At 35.3% G+C, this 16,805-nt stretch overlaps 1 protein-coding gene across 1 annotated transcript; it reads left to right on the plus strand.

Annotated features, from left to right (window-relative positions):
• The first annotated feature begins 5,690 nt into the window (after nt 1-5,690).
• On the plus strand, nt 5,691-15,664 carry rp2 (RP2 activator of ARL3 GTPase). The gene is made up of 5 exons (XM_073852459.1): nt 5,691-6,014; nt 9,012-9,680; nt 14,256-14,370; nt 14,464-14,549; nt 14,634-15,664. Exons 1-5 carry the CDS (start codon nt 5,838-5,840, stop codon nt 14,715-14,717), a joined length of 1,131 nt encoding a protein of 376 aa, XP_073708560.1. The 5' UTR covers nt 5,691-5,837; the 3' UTR covers nt 14,718-15,664.
• The last annotated feature ends 1,141 nt before the right edge of the window (nt 15,665-16,805 follow it).

Below are 16,805 nucleotides of genomic sequence, written 5' to 3' on the forward strand. Positions count from 1 at the left end.
TCACTGCCTCAGCTGCGTCAGGTATAGTCAGAGGCAATAATGAGGGGTATCAAAGCAAACCGCAGCTCATGCTCTTAAAGAGACACGCACACCAATACTTCACTCTTACTCTGTTACCAGTACATTCCATGAATATTATATAAAACAGGGCTTGAAACTTTTTGAATTAAGTATTTTTTTATTCAACAAATTACCAGATCGAAATATGGTATGAGCTGTTTTATTTTATGTGAGCTTTAAATATTTTGCAAACCTAAATACAGTTGTATAGCAGTAAACCAAAAGCAAATAATGTAACATTAGGATGCTATGCAGTATAGAGTGTTTGCACTTACGTCAAGATTTGCTCAGTTATCCGGATGTGCGGCCATACTGGCGATACTCGGATGTAAACAACAGCATGGATTGCACAGTTAATGTACTACTGAATACGTTGTTCTGGTAATTTATGCTGTCTAAACCATATAGAGAAGGATTTAGTAAGCAGGAAAGGGCACATTATTTTGACCAACTACAGTTAATAGGTAGTAAAGATACGTACCAGCAGTATTAATTAAGATAGTTGCCTAATATTTCACCTACTTGACTAGAAATGATAAGAAAAAACACAAATGTTGTCAAGATTCTTGCCCTGGAAATCCTGGTTCAGTTTGGCCAACCACAAAGGCCTTTTGTTCCTCAGACAGTTTTTTTTTTTTTTTTGCACTCTTCTTCTTGATTTGTTATAACTTTTGGCAGTGTATAGTACTCTGAATGTTTTTCCCAGTTCGACCGATCAGTACAGCCCAAAACATGACAATAATTGGCCATTTTCAGCAGCAATAATTAGCTAAATATGCAAGTTTTGTTTGGTTCAGTAGCATTGTTTACATTCAGTGCCACCATTATGGCCAACTGATGAAGCATCATGAAAACGCTCTATAGTCTGGTTTGTAGTTAGTGACACTTAAATTAATAAAAAAATGTATTGTTTTTCGACTTGAAGGCTGTGGATGGTCAATTTTTAGAGGTGATACAGATATTGGATATGTTTAAATTGCATTGGGAAATACAAACATTTGAAGCAAAGTACTTTTTTTCCTGAGTCACTGAATACTGAGTTTGAAGAATGTGAAACCCTACAGAGTTTAACTGACCTCCAAAGGTCTGGCTGTCACACGGATGGAAACAAACAGGAATTTAAGATTTCCTTTTTGCTCTTCTGCATGCTATCACACTTCCTTTGCTATATGAGAAATGGAAAGTCATCATTTACTAGTTCTGAGAACTGCATGTTTGAAACTATCTTGGTGCATGTAGTAGAGTAATGACTCTAACCCAAAAATAATCATGTGTTTTAGATTCAAATGCTGTTTATACTTATGCTGCTTGCAAGTGTAAGTCAGAAAAAGTTTCCAGAATTTTGTCAAGCTTTAGACAACAGCTTTTTGCATCAGGTCTGAAAGCTCTCTTTCTGTGCTTCATGAAAAAAGTAGTATTTCTCTATATTCTCTAATATAAGTCTGTATTTGAAGATTTATTATAAAATGATATTTATTTAATTATCAATCACTATAATTTGTGATTAGATGTGATGTTCAGTCACGCAGATTTTTATAATCATTTTATGTATGTTGCTTGTTACACAACAGTTAAAGGGATAGATCACCCAGACATGAAAATCCTGTCATTAATTACTCGCCCTCATGTTGTTCCAAACCCGTAAGACCATAGATAGCAATGCAACTAACACATTCAAGGCCCGGAAAGGTACCAAGAACCTCAACGCTAGGGTGAATAATTGTTGAATAAAGTTGTTGTTTTAGTTTTTTGGTGCACAAAAGGTATTCTCATAGCTTCATAAAATTACAGTTGAACCACTGATGTCACATGGACCATTTTGTCTATGTTTTTGTTACCTTTCTTGGCCTTGAATGTGGTAGGGCCCTTGCTGTCTATGCAGGGTCAGAATGCTCTTGGATTTAATCAGAAATATCTTAATTTTTGTTCCAAAGATGAATTAAGGTCTTACGGGTTTGGAATGACCCGTAATTACACAAAATTTTCATTTTTGGGTGAACTATCCCTTTAAACACAAACAGAAAAAACATATGGCTGCTTACTGCATTTCTGCACATTGCACTTAGTGAGCTGCAATGTTACTTGTTTCTTAAAAAATGCAGTTAAACCTCACTCATAGCAATACCATAAAATGTTTAGAATGTATGTAGGCCTACTGGAGTGTTGTTTATTTAAAGGTCCCATATTGTCAAAATCGAAATTTCCTGGCTTTTTTCATGATAACTGAGGTCTAGGGGCTATGTAACTACCATATGAGTTTCAAAACAGTCAATCCACAGTAAACTGCACACAGCCTGCTTAAAGTAGCTGTTCATTTTCACGAGCCACTGTGACTTCCGTAACGATGTGACGTCCGATCTACTCAGTCACCGCCTTCAGTCACCACCCCAAACACCAATCACGTCCCACCCTCCTTTTGTCAAACCCAGACAACATCGCGTCCATAACATTGCTAAGCAACAACAACACGGAAACTAATCTAGAAAACCCTGTTCAGTCGATCGATGTCCAAACTACATCATTGATTAGATTAGATTAGATTAGATTAGATTCAACTTTATTGTCATTACACATGTACAAGTACAAGGCAACGAAATGCAGTTTAGGTCTAACCAGGAGTGCAACAAGCTTCCGAACAACGTGAATATAAGAGACCACTGGCACGTCAACTTCAGCCTCTTTCACACAGCCATTCCGGTAAATACACGGATAATGTTTCCCATGATTTGTTCCGGAGTTGTTTGATTTTGTTTATTCACAGTTGTTTTCCGGAATCTGTGCGTGCTTTACACACAACCCATAAAGACATGTGACGTTTGGATGTGAGATGTAATGCGACGTGTACTGTTTCACTAAACTGAAACTAACCTGAACAAACTGTGCTTCAGCGCTGATAGTGAGGAGCTGGCTCTGCCCGATCGCCGCTTCATTCCACTTTGCACGTATTTTTTCGTCGTGAAGAGTCGCAGGGTAATGTGCATCATCACTACAACACTGCCTTTATGGTTCTGGCTTTTGTTCACACTGTGCTCCTTCCCGTAATTTTCCAGAATCAGCGCGCATTGTGAAAGGGGCTTTACTAAAGCAACAGTTATGTAGCTTACTGCATTCTGTGTTTGAAAAAGAAAAAAACATTAATGATCATTCTGAAATATCCTGTTGAGTATCAGCAGGCTAGGCTCTCTCTATGGCTCTGGGTTCGGCTACAACGATACATGACCGTAGTTACCTGTGATTGGCCTGGCTGTGCGTCACTCAGAAAACAACAGGCCAATCAGAAGAGAGGCTCATGAATATTAATTAGATGGGCCAAAATCGACCTGTTTTTGACAGAGCTCCTAAAAAAGGAGCTGTAAAAATATATTGAGATGGATTTTGGCACTTACACCGCAAATATATATTCTTAAGGACATCAACAACTAAAATAAACCTCCAGAAATGTGTAGGCCTACAATATGGCACCTTTATTTAAAAGCACAAACTGACACATTTGATGAACAAGCTGTCAATGAAGTGACTACTAGTACACTACTAGTCAAAGTTTTTTAACAGTAAAATTTTAAGTCTCTTTTTTGCTTACCAAGCCTGCATTTATTTGTTCCAAAGTACAGCATAAACAGTAACATTTTGAAATAACTGTTTTCTATTTTAAAATATAATTTATTATTGCAAATCAAAGCCAAATTGTCAGCATCATTACTCCAGGCTTCAGTGTCACATGATCCTTCAGAAATCATTCTAATATGCTGATTTTTATTCAAGAAACATTTATTATTATTACCAATATTTAAAACAGCTGAGTAATCTTTTTACATGATTGTTTGATTAATAGAAAGATCAAAAGAGCAGCATTTATCTGAAATAAGCTTTTGTAACATTAAAAACTCCATTCAAAAGCTTGGAGTCCATATAATTTTTTTTTTTTTGGGGGGGGGATAAATTATAGAAATTAATTATTGTATTTAGCAAGGATGCTTGAAATTGATCAAAAGTGATGATAAAGACAGTTATAATGTTACAAAAGATTTCTCTTTTAGATAAATGCTGTTCTTCTGAACTTCTGTATCTAAGAAACCTGAAAGAAATTCTACTAATCTGTTTTCAACATAATAATAATAATATATGTTTTTTGAACAGCAAATCAGAATATTAGATGATTTCTGAAAGATCATGTGACTGGAGTAATGATGAAGAGTAATGATGCTAAAAATTAAGCTTTGAAATAACAGGAATAAATTACATTGTAAAATATATTCAAATTGTAAGGGGAATTTTACAGTAAAAACCCAAGGACCAGATATGATGAACAAAAACCAGGAGTCAAAGATTCAATCAATCGAAGTCATGTTTACTGAAGAAAATAGTTTGCAGTTTCATCAGCAGAAGTCAGCTTCAACACTCTCTATGGAGTTCGTAGGCCGCTCTGCGTACATGTTCAAAACACCAGTAATTATACTCTAACAGAGGTTGCTAATTACGTCAATACATAGATTAGGAAGATCCGGATTGGTCCAGAACCTACATAAGTGTGAAATATTCAACACACACATAGTCACACACAGAGGTCTTATCTATCGTCAAGGTTGCCTAGCCAGGCAAGACTCTTTATCAGTGTGGCTTGATACACGCATACTTAACAGTTAGCCACTTAGAAAAATAGAACCAAATCAACAGGATTTCACTAATACAAGTCTAAGGGATTTGCATTTGATCAGTTATCAAGAACACATGTCATAGATGTCCCGATCACAGATGTCTTGGTCACAACTGCTCACGTAATCAGGAGGGTCATCCTGACCTCCTGAGGTGTGACCTCGGGTGTCTGAGAAAAGAGAAACTTCAACAAGCACAAATCTCATTCAGAGCACAATTTATTCTAACATCATGTGATTTTCTATTAAGACATCTTTCTAGCCACTACTAATATTACACAACAAATTATATTAGGAGTTAAACACAGATTTATGAGCTAGATCATCTACTAAAAATGCGTAAGAATTAATAAGGACATTAATTTGTAAAAAGGCCATGATGTCTTCCGACTTCCACTCCTTCAAAATAAAAAAAACAGTTCTTTTAAATAGTAAAAATATTTTAAAATTTACTGTTTTTATTGTACTTTGGATCAAATAAATGCAAGCTTGGTGAGCAGAAGAGACTAAAAAAAAGATTAAAAATACTGTTCAAAAACTTTTAACTGGTAGTGTATGTGCTATTTATATAAAAGATAGTCATCTTACACAAATAATGAGACATGATCACACACACACACACACGCACACGCACACGCACACGCACACGCACACGCACACACACACACACACACACACACACACACACACACACACACACACACACACACACACAAAACAAAACAAACCAAATATCCAACAGTGTAATCCGAGTGCACCAACATTATGATTGACACTAATTATTCATATGCAAAGATGAGTTTACACAACGCAAGAACAAAATGACATATTTGCATAAGGCAGGGGTCAAATATTAGTAACAACCCCCACCTCCTGCGATTGACTTCGTAGATACGACTCAGCTTTGATTCGCTGTTCCCTAGTAACGCTGTCCGCTGTAGTGATTGGCTGACGCGAGGGTCAAGGAAACGGGAAGCGCACAGGTTGCGTGTTCTTGATTACTTTCTGGGGAGGGTGAGACTCAGAGACAGAGCGCTACTGCGGCTGATCGAGACTATTTCAGAAACGCGTGGCATTTACAACAGGAGGGGCGCGCTGACATATCGCACGACCGATCGTCCATAAATGGGGTGCTTCTTCTCCAAAAAATCGAGGAGAAAATCTCCTAAAAAAGACTCTGCTCTGCCCGCTGGGGACGAAAACGCTGCGGGCAATGACCTCCCCGAAACCAACAACACTGCCCTGGGCAGCAACAGCAACCAGGAGGCTCCAAAGCAATACAGCTGGGACAAACGAGAAAAGGTAACGTTACGACGTTGCATTAGAACACGTTTTTGTGCACTAGACTGTACTACACAAAAGGAATAATACAGAATAACTATTGTTACGTGCGTTAGCTCAATTCGCTTTGTTAAGCCCATTTTATGCTGTTCACAACATGCGTAACGTTAATCACGCTAGCGATGGGTTTGGCCCCTCTTGTTTAGTGTTTTTGGATGCTTGCCACTGTTGCTTTCGATTGTCCATCGATATGAGAGTCCCTTTGCGGTTATAGGTTTTCAGATGCTATGGTAAATTATAGACAGAGCTTATTATCGGCTTAAAGTCAAGGCACGTAACTTGTTTGCCTGGCGCTTGCCCAGATAACGTTGTGTTCGGGATTAGCACATAAGTGGTGTCGCCATCAACATGTATGACACTATCAGATGGAGGAAGAGAGTGAGTAGTAAGGGTGGGAGTGTCTGTCTGCCCCTCCAACCGCAAACCCATTACAAAGCTTTGACAGCTTTTAAAGTGTCCGGAAGTATGAATCTGTAATGTTTAAATATTGACCTGGTCGATGCTTTCAAGTGCAGATTGAAAGGCAATGAATTCAAGAGATGAGTCCAAGAGTTTGTCAGAGTTTTCTTTTATGGTCTGTCAATGATAGTGTCTGATCTAATGGATTAGACTAGTAGCTCTCAATCAGGGGTCAAGGCCCACTAGAGGGCCTCAGGAAACTTCTAAACTGCCCCTCAAGATTTATATAATAAAAAAAAAAAAAACTTGATACTATAGCACTAAAACCTGACTGGGAATAAGCATTTTTAAGCCACGGGTTCTTTGGGAGCTTTCTATAGCTGTTTTAGATTTATGTGTAAAGTAAGGTCTGTGTGGTTTTCATTTTGGCTTGAAGTAAAAATTCACCCAATATATTTTCTAAATACATGCTACCCACCTTATTTTACCCATAAGAGCGGACATGGCCATTTGTAAATATAACGTGTCTGGCTTCTGGTCTCATTTGCCTCCAGCTATTTTTAGCTGTACAAAGCGGTTTGTTCTGCTGCTTGATATCACAAACCGGTGTGTCAAACCATATTATTTTACTGTATTATCTTAATTATGAACACACGGTTTTGCAGTGCAAATACTTTCACTGTTTACTGCACTTTGTTATTCTTCTCATTATTTAATGTACCGGAAGTTTCGCACATCCCCAGAAAACATCTTTCTTCCGTGTTGAAAAATTAGGTGGATAGATATTATTAGAATGACAATTTTCTTTAATCCTTTATTAACAATGCATTAGAAAAGATTTGTTGCTACTTTTATTCACCCAGGGTGTTGCTGTGTGATTGTCAGGGTGTTGTTAAGTCAAAAGAGCTCTTAATTTCTGGTTAATTCTCAGATATAACACAGTGCCTCCTTCCATTTAAAATAAATCTGTTGTTGTTGTTTTCATATTCTGAATAATCATCCACCAGATGACAGTTGATTTGCAGCAAGCTGCATGGTTTGAGGTATCATTTGTGTCTCAAACAATGCAGAATGAGTTTCCTGTTGAAGTGTTACCTTGTAAAACCTGACATATCCAATATTAGTCAGATTTACACTACCAGTAAAATGTTTTTGAACAGTAAGATTTTTAATGTTTTTTTAAGGAGTCTCTTCTGCTCACCAAACCTGCATTTAGTTGATCCAAAATACAGCAAAAGCAGTAATATTGTGGAAATCCTGTGATCAAAGTTAAAAGAAATGATAGAAATTAATACTTTTATTTAGCAAGGATGCCTTAAATTGATTAAAAGTGATGATAAAGACATTTATAATGTTACCAAAAATTCAGATAAATGCTGCTCTTCTGAACTTCTGAAAGAAACCCGAAAAAAGTTTAGTAATAATAGTAAAGAAAAAATAATAGCAATAATAAATGTTCTTTAAATAGCAAATCAGCATATTACAATGGTTTATGAAGAATCATGTAACTGGAGTAATGATGCTACAATTTCAGCTTTGAAATCACAGGAATAAATTACATTTTAAAATATATTCAAATAGAAAACAGTTATTTTAAATAGTAAAAATATTTCAAAATGTTACCGTTTTTGCTGAATTTTGATTCAAATATAGTAGTCAACATTTGATGTGGATCAAAACCTTTCATAAAAAAAACCATACCAGTTCTTGTCTCAAGACAACTTTGATGAACTATTTTGAGCCACTTCAAATGTTGACTACTGTAAATGCAGGCTTGGTAAGCTGAAGAGACTTCTTCTTCAAAAAATTTAAATCTTACTGTTCAAAAACTTTTGACTGGTGGTGTATAATGCAATGCAATACGATGATGATTGTAAGATAAATAAATGTAAATAAACCTTCCTCAGAAGTCTGTTTTATCACATTTGATACTTACGATTTTTCTAAATTTGATGTATTTATAATCAAGTAAAAAGTTGCTTCAGTCCCTTAAAACATTAACAACAATATAAAAGTGATTCTTCTGTTTCATTATAAATAGCATTAAAACATTTACAACTAAAAGACGCATGTGCCACAACCTAAAGGTGGGGAATTTAAGAATTTTGCACATTTAGTTATACTAAAAATACAAATTTTTTACTTGCTTAAAAGTATGAACTATCAATCAGAGGACAGGAAGCATGTAGAATGTTGAGCAAGGATGCCCAAACTTGGTTCTGGATGGTCAGAGTGTAGATCCAACTTGCCTCAACACACCTGCTGGGAAGTTTCTAGTATTAGAGCTTGATTAGCTGGTTCAGGTGTGTCTAATTGAGGTTGGTTCTAAACTCTGCAAGACACCGTCCCTTCAGGATCGAGTTTGGGCACCCTTTTTCCAAAGTATAGTTAACTATTACAAGTTGCTTTTTTAGACAAAAGCATAATGTCTTTAATTAATAAACACATTTAAAGGAGGGGACATCCTGTTATAAGAGTGTAAAGGGAACCAGAGAGCAAAGATGGCTGATAATGGTTGTATTGCTTTTTTAATTTGTCCATTTACACTTTTTTTTGCAGGTTGACCCGAAAGACTTCATGCTGACGGGCCTCAAGAATGAGACAGTGGGCCGGTTGCCGGGCAAACTCAATGGCCAGCAGTTTGTCATTCAGGATTGCGAGAACTGTAACATCTACGTATTCGACCATTCAGCGACTATTACCATTGACGACTGTGTGAACTGCCGTATTATGTTAGGTCCGGTCAAAGGCAGCGTGTTCTTCAGAGACTGCAAAGATATCAAGTGTGTGGTGGCCTGCCAGCAGTTCCGCACCAGAGACTGCAAGAAAATGGACGTCTTTTTGTGTTGCGCCACCCAACCTATCATTGAGTCTTCGACGGGCATGAAGTTTGGCTGCTTCCAGTACTACTACCCCGAGCTGGCTTTCCACTTTAAAGATGCAGGCCTCAGCATCTTTAACAACAACTGGAGCAATATTCATGACTTCACACCTGTCTCTGGAGAGACCAACTGGAGTCTCCTACCAGAAGATGCGGTTGTCCTGGAGTATGTGCCTCTACCAGATTCTGAGTCAGAATTCAAATCTGTGAGAGTCTCTACCGAAGTAAATCGGAGCATAGTGCCCCTGACCAAAGGAGGGCGCCGTACTGAGAGCGAAGAGTCCTGCCTGTTTGTTTTCTTCGCTGGAGACTACACCACTGCTAACGCCCGCAAGCTTATTGATGAGGTTAGAACTTAATTTGATAGAATTGTCATTCACAGTGTTAAGGGTAATGCATTAGAAGTAACACAAATTATGTTATTAGATTACTTTTTTCAAGTTACTAGTAACATAACCATTACTTTTAATAACCATTACTATTTGCAGAGAGTTTAGAGTTACTTTGTCAAATACACTACCAGAAGTTTTTGAACAGTAAGATTTTTAATGTTTTTTTTAAAGAATTATCTTCTGCTCACCAAGCATGCATTTATTTGATCCCAAATACAGCGAAAGCAGTAATATTTTTCAGGAATAGATCGATCCAAAGATCAGCATTTCTTTGAAATAAAAAAAACGTTGTAACATTATACACGGTACCATTCAAAAGCTTGGGAAAGAAATGACAAGATTTCTATTTCAGATAAATGCTTTTCTTCTAAACTTTCTATTTATCAAAGAAACCTGAAAAAAATCTACTCATCTGTTTTCAACATAATAATAATACAATTTTGAGCAGCAAATCAGAATATTAGAATGATTTCTGAAGGATCATGTGACTGGAGTGATGATGCTAAAAATTCAGCTTTGAAATCACAGGAATAAATTCCATTTTAAAATATATTCAAATAGAAAACTGTTATTTTAAATAGTAAAAATATTTCAAAATTTTACAGTTTTTGCTGTACTTCGGATCAAATAAATGCAGGCTTGGTGAGCAGAAGAGACTTCTTTAAAAAACATAATCTTACTGTTCAAAACCTTTTGACTGGTAGTGTAAGTAATGTAAGTTACTTTGTTTTTTTTCTATTTATTCACTGACAGCTCTCCTGTCTTTGTGTTGAGAGAAATTTGGATTGACGTGTATAGACAGAGGCCTTTCCTTGAGCCTGAGGCTTATTAATTTCACTTTTGGTTCGAAAGCGCCTTTACAGTTGCCGAAAATATGTTTGTATTTAGAAACGAGCTCAGCTCAGGTGACACAAAATAACGCAATGCATTATTTTCCAATAAAAAGTATCTAATGCATTTAGTTATTTTTTTTTTTATAGAGTAACGCAATATTGTATTCATTACTTTTAAAAGTAGCTTTCCCCAACACTGGTCATTCATGACTGCGAGTCTGAGACAGTGGGTGTTCATATTTGTTCATCTTTAAATTTTATATGTTACAAGCTTAAAGTTTCTCAACCTGGAAGTTAATCTGAATGAGTCAACATTTCCTAATGTAGCCTTTCTTAAGAAAGTGTGTTATTACTCATTATAACGTCTAATTGAAAAGCATTGTTCACAGTAAGTTTTTCTTACTGTGTTAGCTGGGAAATGAAATTAGCTTTCTTCAGTCACTCCACCCATATAAATATAGAAAAGAGGATGTAAACTATTTTCCACTTCACTTAAATTTGGAACTTTTATCTGTTTTTTTTTTTTCTGCTACGAATGTTGCCTGCGTATGATTAACTTTAACATTTAGACTTATATAAAGCAAATACAGTATGTTGAGGAAGAAGTATTTGCATTTAACAATTTTGTTACTGACTTGATGCAGAAATTAATCACTTCAACATCACAGGAATAAATTACATTTTAAAATATATTCAAATAGAAAACAGTTATTTTAAATAGTGAAAATATTTCAAAATTTTAGTGTTTTTGCTGTACTTTGGATCAAATAAATGCAGGCTTGGTGAGCAGAAGAGATGTCTTTAAAGAACATTAAAATCATACTGTTTTTCTATTCATTTACTGACACCTCTCCTGTTCCTGTGTTGAGAAAAATTTGGATTGATATGTAGAGACCGAGGCATTTCCTTCAGTTCGGTTCTAGTGTACTTATTTAGTTTTATATTTGCAGAAGGTTTTAAGGCACTTTTTTTTGTTTGTTTCAGTATTTTGTTACCAAAAACAGGATGGGCTAAACAGGAAGAGCTCTGCTGCGAAGTTGTAAAGGTTTAATTTGACAATTCATAATCCTGTTTATGTCAGTAAATTACTCTGTGACTTTATACCTTGAATCCAAAAGTTATAAATATGAAACGCACTAATGCAGACCTGAATATACCTGAAAGAACAGCTGGTGTTAATTTCTGGCATTTTTGTTTAAATATCAATTATTACCCATTATTTAAAACATTTATATCCAAACCTTAATATCATACCACATTATAAAACAAAAATCAAAGTGAATCATTCACAATGATACAAAAAAGTTATATTTTGTGAATTCATGTAGTTTTACCAAAACTATCCTTGCCTCTTCAGTATATGGATTTGTTGAAGGAAATATGTTGAGGAAGATGTATTTGCATTTAACATTTTTGTTACTGACTTAATGTCGAAATCAATTACTTTATAGACCAATTTGGAGTAGACGGAGTAGTTTGGAATTATGTCACTTGCAGCTGCTTGCACACTGTTGGCAGAAAAACACTGGTAACAAGTGGAGGGACATGGGTAAAATCCATGGGATAAGAAAAAAAAATGTGACTTTGGATCTCACAATCAAAATCTAAATCATTTTTTATAGAATACTGTCATCAAAGATGCAGTTTGAAGCTAAATGCAGACTATGGATAAAACCTGCTATGATTGCTCTACTTTTAAAGCATAAACTTGATTTAAACGATAGGTATGAATAGATTTAAATATGCAGTTCATACGGGACATATTGTATTAGCCCTTCAGTTACAGCATGAAATACTATTTAAACCCTATAACAATTTAAATAACATTTACCTATTTTATCTCACAATTCTGACTTTTTTTTTTCTCTCAAATGCAAGTTATATCTCCTAGTTCAGACTTTGTAACTCTATTTACCTCAACGATAGTTTATAATAGAGTTTGTTAATTCTGAGGAAAAAAGGCAGAAGTGTGGGATATAACTCATCATTCTGAGCCGGGGGGGAAGAGAATGACGAGTTGATTTTTCTTCTGAATTGTGAAGTATAATCTCTGAATTATGAGATTAAAGTCAGACTTTGAATATAAACTTAAATTTAACTTTTTTTTATTATTTAATCCATGGCTTCCATAGCTACTTGAAATCTGTCATTTTCTGTCCCCCACTTCTCCCACAAAAACATTATCACTGTTTGCAGACACTGAATTGGTCTATAGTGGTGATCATTTAGTTTTAGTTTTATGGTTCTCAATTAAAGAAAACACACACAAATCTCTGTCTGTCCACCAATACAGCTGAGGTCAAAAGTTTACATCCCCTTTTTTAGAATCTGCAAAATGTTAATTATTTTACCAAAATAAGAGGGATCATACAAAGTGCATGTTATTGTATACTGAGTCCTGACCTGTATAAGATATTTCACATAAAAGATGTTTACATATGTGACCCTGGACCACAAAACCAGTCTTAAGTCGCTGGGGTATATTTGTAGTAATAGCCAAAAATACATAGTATGGGTCAAAATTATTGATTTTTCTTTTATGCCAAAAATCATTAGGAAATTAAGTAAAGATCATGTTCCATGAAGATTTTTTGTAAAATTCCTACTGCAAACATTTCAAAACGTAATTTTTGATTAGTAATATGCATTGTTAAGAGCTCAATTTGGACAAATTTAAAGGTGATTTTCTCAGGATTTTGATTTTTTTGCACCCTCAGATTCCAGATTTTCAAATGGATTTATCTCGGCCAAATATCGTCCTATCCTAACAAACCATACATCAATAGAAAGCTTATTTATTGAGCTTTCATATGATGTATACATCTCAGTTTTGTAAAATTTAACCTTATGACTGGTTTTGTGGTCCATGGTCACAATCTACAAGAGAAAAAAAATAGTTGAATTTATAAAAATGACCCTGTTCAAAAGTTTACATCCCCTTGATTCTCAAAACTTTGTTCTTACCTAAATGATCCACTGCTTTTTTTTGTTTAGTGATAGTTGTTCATGAATCCCTTGTTTGTCCTGAACAGTTAAACTGCATGCTTTTCTTCAGAAAAATCCTTCAGGTCCCACGAGTCTTTGGTTTTCCAGCATTTTTGTGTATTTGAACCCTTTCCAACAATGATTGTATGATTTTGAGATCCCTCTTTTCACACTGAGGACAGCTGAGGGACTCATATGCAACTATTAGAGAAGGTTCAAACACTCACTGATGCTCCAGAAGGAAAAACAATGCATTAAGAGCCAGGGGTAAAAACTTTTGGAGATATTTAAAGATAAGGGTAAATTTAACTTGTTTTGTTTTCTGGAAGACAAAACTATCTTCTGTAACCTCTGAAGGGCAGTACTAAATGAAAAAATATGATATTTAGGCAAAATAAGAAAAAATTACACATCTCCATTCTGTTCAAAAGTTTTCACCCCCCAGCTCTTATTGCATCGCTTTTCCTTCTGGAGCATCAGTGAACGTTTGAACCTTCTGTAATAGTTGCATATGACTCCCTTAGTTGTCCTCAGTGTGAAAAGATGGATCTCAAAATCATTTTGTATGATCCCGCTTATTTTGGTAAAATAATTAACATTTTGCAGATTCTGAAAGGGGATGTAAACTTTTGACCTCAACTGTACATACCAAGCTGATTTGCAAAAAACTTTTATTTTCTAACATTAATTTTCTGTACCCACCTAAATGCAGGCAACCGCCAAAGGCTTTGTCCTCATTCAGACCAAAGAGGTTTCCATGCGCCCTGAGGATGTGAATCGAGTGTTCCAGAATAACGCTGAGAGCCTCACTGAGTGGATCACCAAAGGTGCCATAATGCATTGTGTTACACCAAATAAGAACATGTACAGCCTCTTATAAAAAGTTGTCTCTTATAACACACTAATCTGTGTTCGTGCAGGTCCAGTGGTAGCCCTTGAGCTGAATGGAGATGGTGCGGTGGAGGCATGCCGATCCATTGCTGATGAAATGTTCAATGGGACTAAGGTAAACTTAAGAGCAAGCTGTTACTTCTCAAATATATTTATTGAGGATTTGCTCTAATCTGATCTTTTTATGCTTTTTCTGCAGCTGTTTGTTTCTGAGAGCAAAAATACGTCCTCACGTGATGTCGACAACTTTTTCAACTTTGCTGACATGCAGATGGGGCTGTGAAACTGGCACAAAGGAGCACCTCAAATTAATGTGGGTTTATATTTGTTTGGTTTTGTCAATTTTGTCATTTCAGTGAATTGGAATTACTTAATATGCGAAGCCACTGGTATCTCAACATTTTTAGGGGTTTATAACCACTATTTTAACAGACTTTTACTCTGTGATCTGACAATTTTACATTTTCATGCCAATGAAACAGGCATACAGTCAGTTAGGGTATTTGGAACCAATCATGAAGGCAAGTGCCTTTAGAAAGAGAACAAAATCAAGAACTGGAACTTAAATCAATCTAATAAAACATTGCTGTGGACAATTTATCACTTATGCTGAAAATAATGAATTTGATTATATAGATATTTATTTAATTGTCGTTTCCCTAAATGTATAGCTGGAAATCGTGTTTTATTCTCCTTTGCTTGTATACGTTTTCATTACGTATTGTATAGTCGTTTGGTTTGTGTATACTGGATAGCTGTAAAAAATATTTGTCAAATGCCAGAAAACATGAATTGTTTAATCAGGTTTTTTTATATAACATATATATTTACTCATCTCATAGCCATGTGTTTTATTTTCTTGTTAGCATAGCTAAATTGTATTTTCTATGGTTTTTGTTTTTCAGTATTGGTTTTTTTATATTGTAAACAAATTACATTAGTCCTCCATGTAAGTTTTTAAAGATAACACTGTTCTAAAAAGAATGTAAAAAGTTCCATCTTGTTGAATGTACTACTTAAAAGGAGCTTTAGTTGTCTCCTACACTGCTCTATTTTTGTAGGAATGTTATAGCGAGCACAACTTTCCTGTGACCAAAAAAAAATGTTTGTACATTTGAGAGAATCACAGTGTAGTTTTTTTTATTTCTAAATGGTTCTTATTTGTATGAGACATTTTTGTAGAGTTAAATATAAGCTGTGATTTGTCAATACATTCATTTTAGCCAAAAATGATGTGTCATCTTTATCATTTTATCTGCAAATAGACAAACGGATGGATTACATCTTACTACACAAATGTAGTAAGACAAATATCAACTGGTGCAAACAGTTTTGTGAGTTTGTGAGTGAGATTTTAAGTTACTATCGACCCTTTTCTTTAATGCGGAAGTAAGCCTATGGGTGAGACTTCCAGTCCATTAGCTGCTATAGGGAAATAACGAGAAGAAGAATAACGTACAGTAAACAGTAAAACGGTTTGCACTACAAACCAGTGTGTTCCTCCTAATTGTGACCCTGGACCACAAAACCAGTCTTAAGTAGCACAGGTATATTTGTAGCCAAAAATACATTGTATGGGTTAAAATGATCTTTTGTGCCAAAAATTATTAGGATATTAAGTAAAGATCATGCTTCTTAAATATATGTTGTAAATGTCCTACTATAAATATATCAGAATTAATTTTGATTAGTAATATGGAATGCTAAGATGATGTATAAATCTCAATTTCAAAAACTTGACCCTCACAGCTGGTTTTGTGGTCCAGGGTCACAATTAAGATAATACATTACGATAACATGGTAAGACACACCAATTTGCAGCACCAAAGCAGCAAAACGAGACTGGTAAGACAAGAAGCCATACCCATAAAATTTACGAATATCTGCGCCCATTCTTACAGGAAAAAACTGGATAAAAGTCTGGTTAAGCAGTGTTGTATAATGTCAGAGCCATAACAACAGTTTAAAGGCCAACCTGGAAGGCTACTTTGGCTTGGTTATGTGGTGAGCATTACTTAGACTTTCATGTTTTGTTCTACAACATAAATAAGAACTACAGTCTGATTTGTCAAGATCAAAAACACAAGGTGTAGCTCTTACAAGTAAAATTTGCATTTGTTATATGTCTGTGTAATTTGTTATTCACCACAGACCTTATTTTATTCATATGTGACCCTGGACCACAATACCAGTCATAAGGTTACATTTTACAAAACTGAGATGTAAATAAGCTTTCTATTGATGTGTGGTTTGTCAGGATAGGACAGTATTTGGCCGAGATACATCTATTTGAAAATCTGGAATCTGAGGGTGCAAAAAAATCCAAATCCTGAGAAAATCACCTTTAAAGTTGTCCAAATTAGGTTCTTAG

This window comes from Garra rufa, chromosome 12, assembly GCF_049309525.1.
Source record: "Garra rufa chromosome 12, GarRuf1.0, whole genome shotgun sequence".
NCBI lineage: Eukaryota > Metazoa > Chordata > Actinopteri > Cypriniformes > Cyprinidae > Garra > Garra rufa.

Bases quoted from the DNA above. Each gene is read 5' to 3' on its own strand.
- rp2 (XM_073852459.1), top strand. From the start codon at position 5,838: ATGGGGTGCTTCTTCTCCAAAAAATCGAGGAGAAAATCTCCTAAAAAA. The intron at 6,015-9,011 runs GTAACGTTACGA...TTTTTTTTGCAG, and splicing joins GCTGGGACAAACGAGAAAAG to GTTGACCCGAAAGACTTCAT. The intron at 14,371-14,463 runs GTGCCATAATGC...GTGTTCGTGCAG, and splicing joins CACTGAGTGGATCACCAAAG to GTCCAGTGGTAGCCCTTGAG.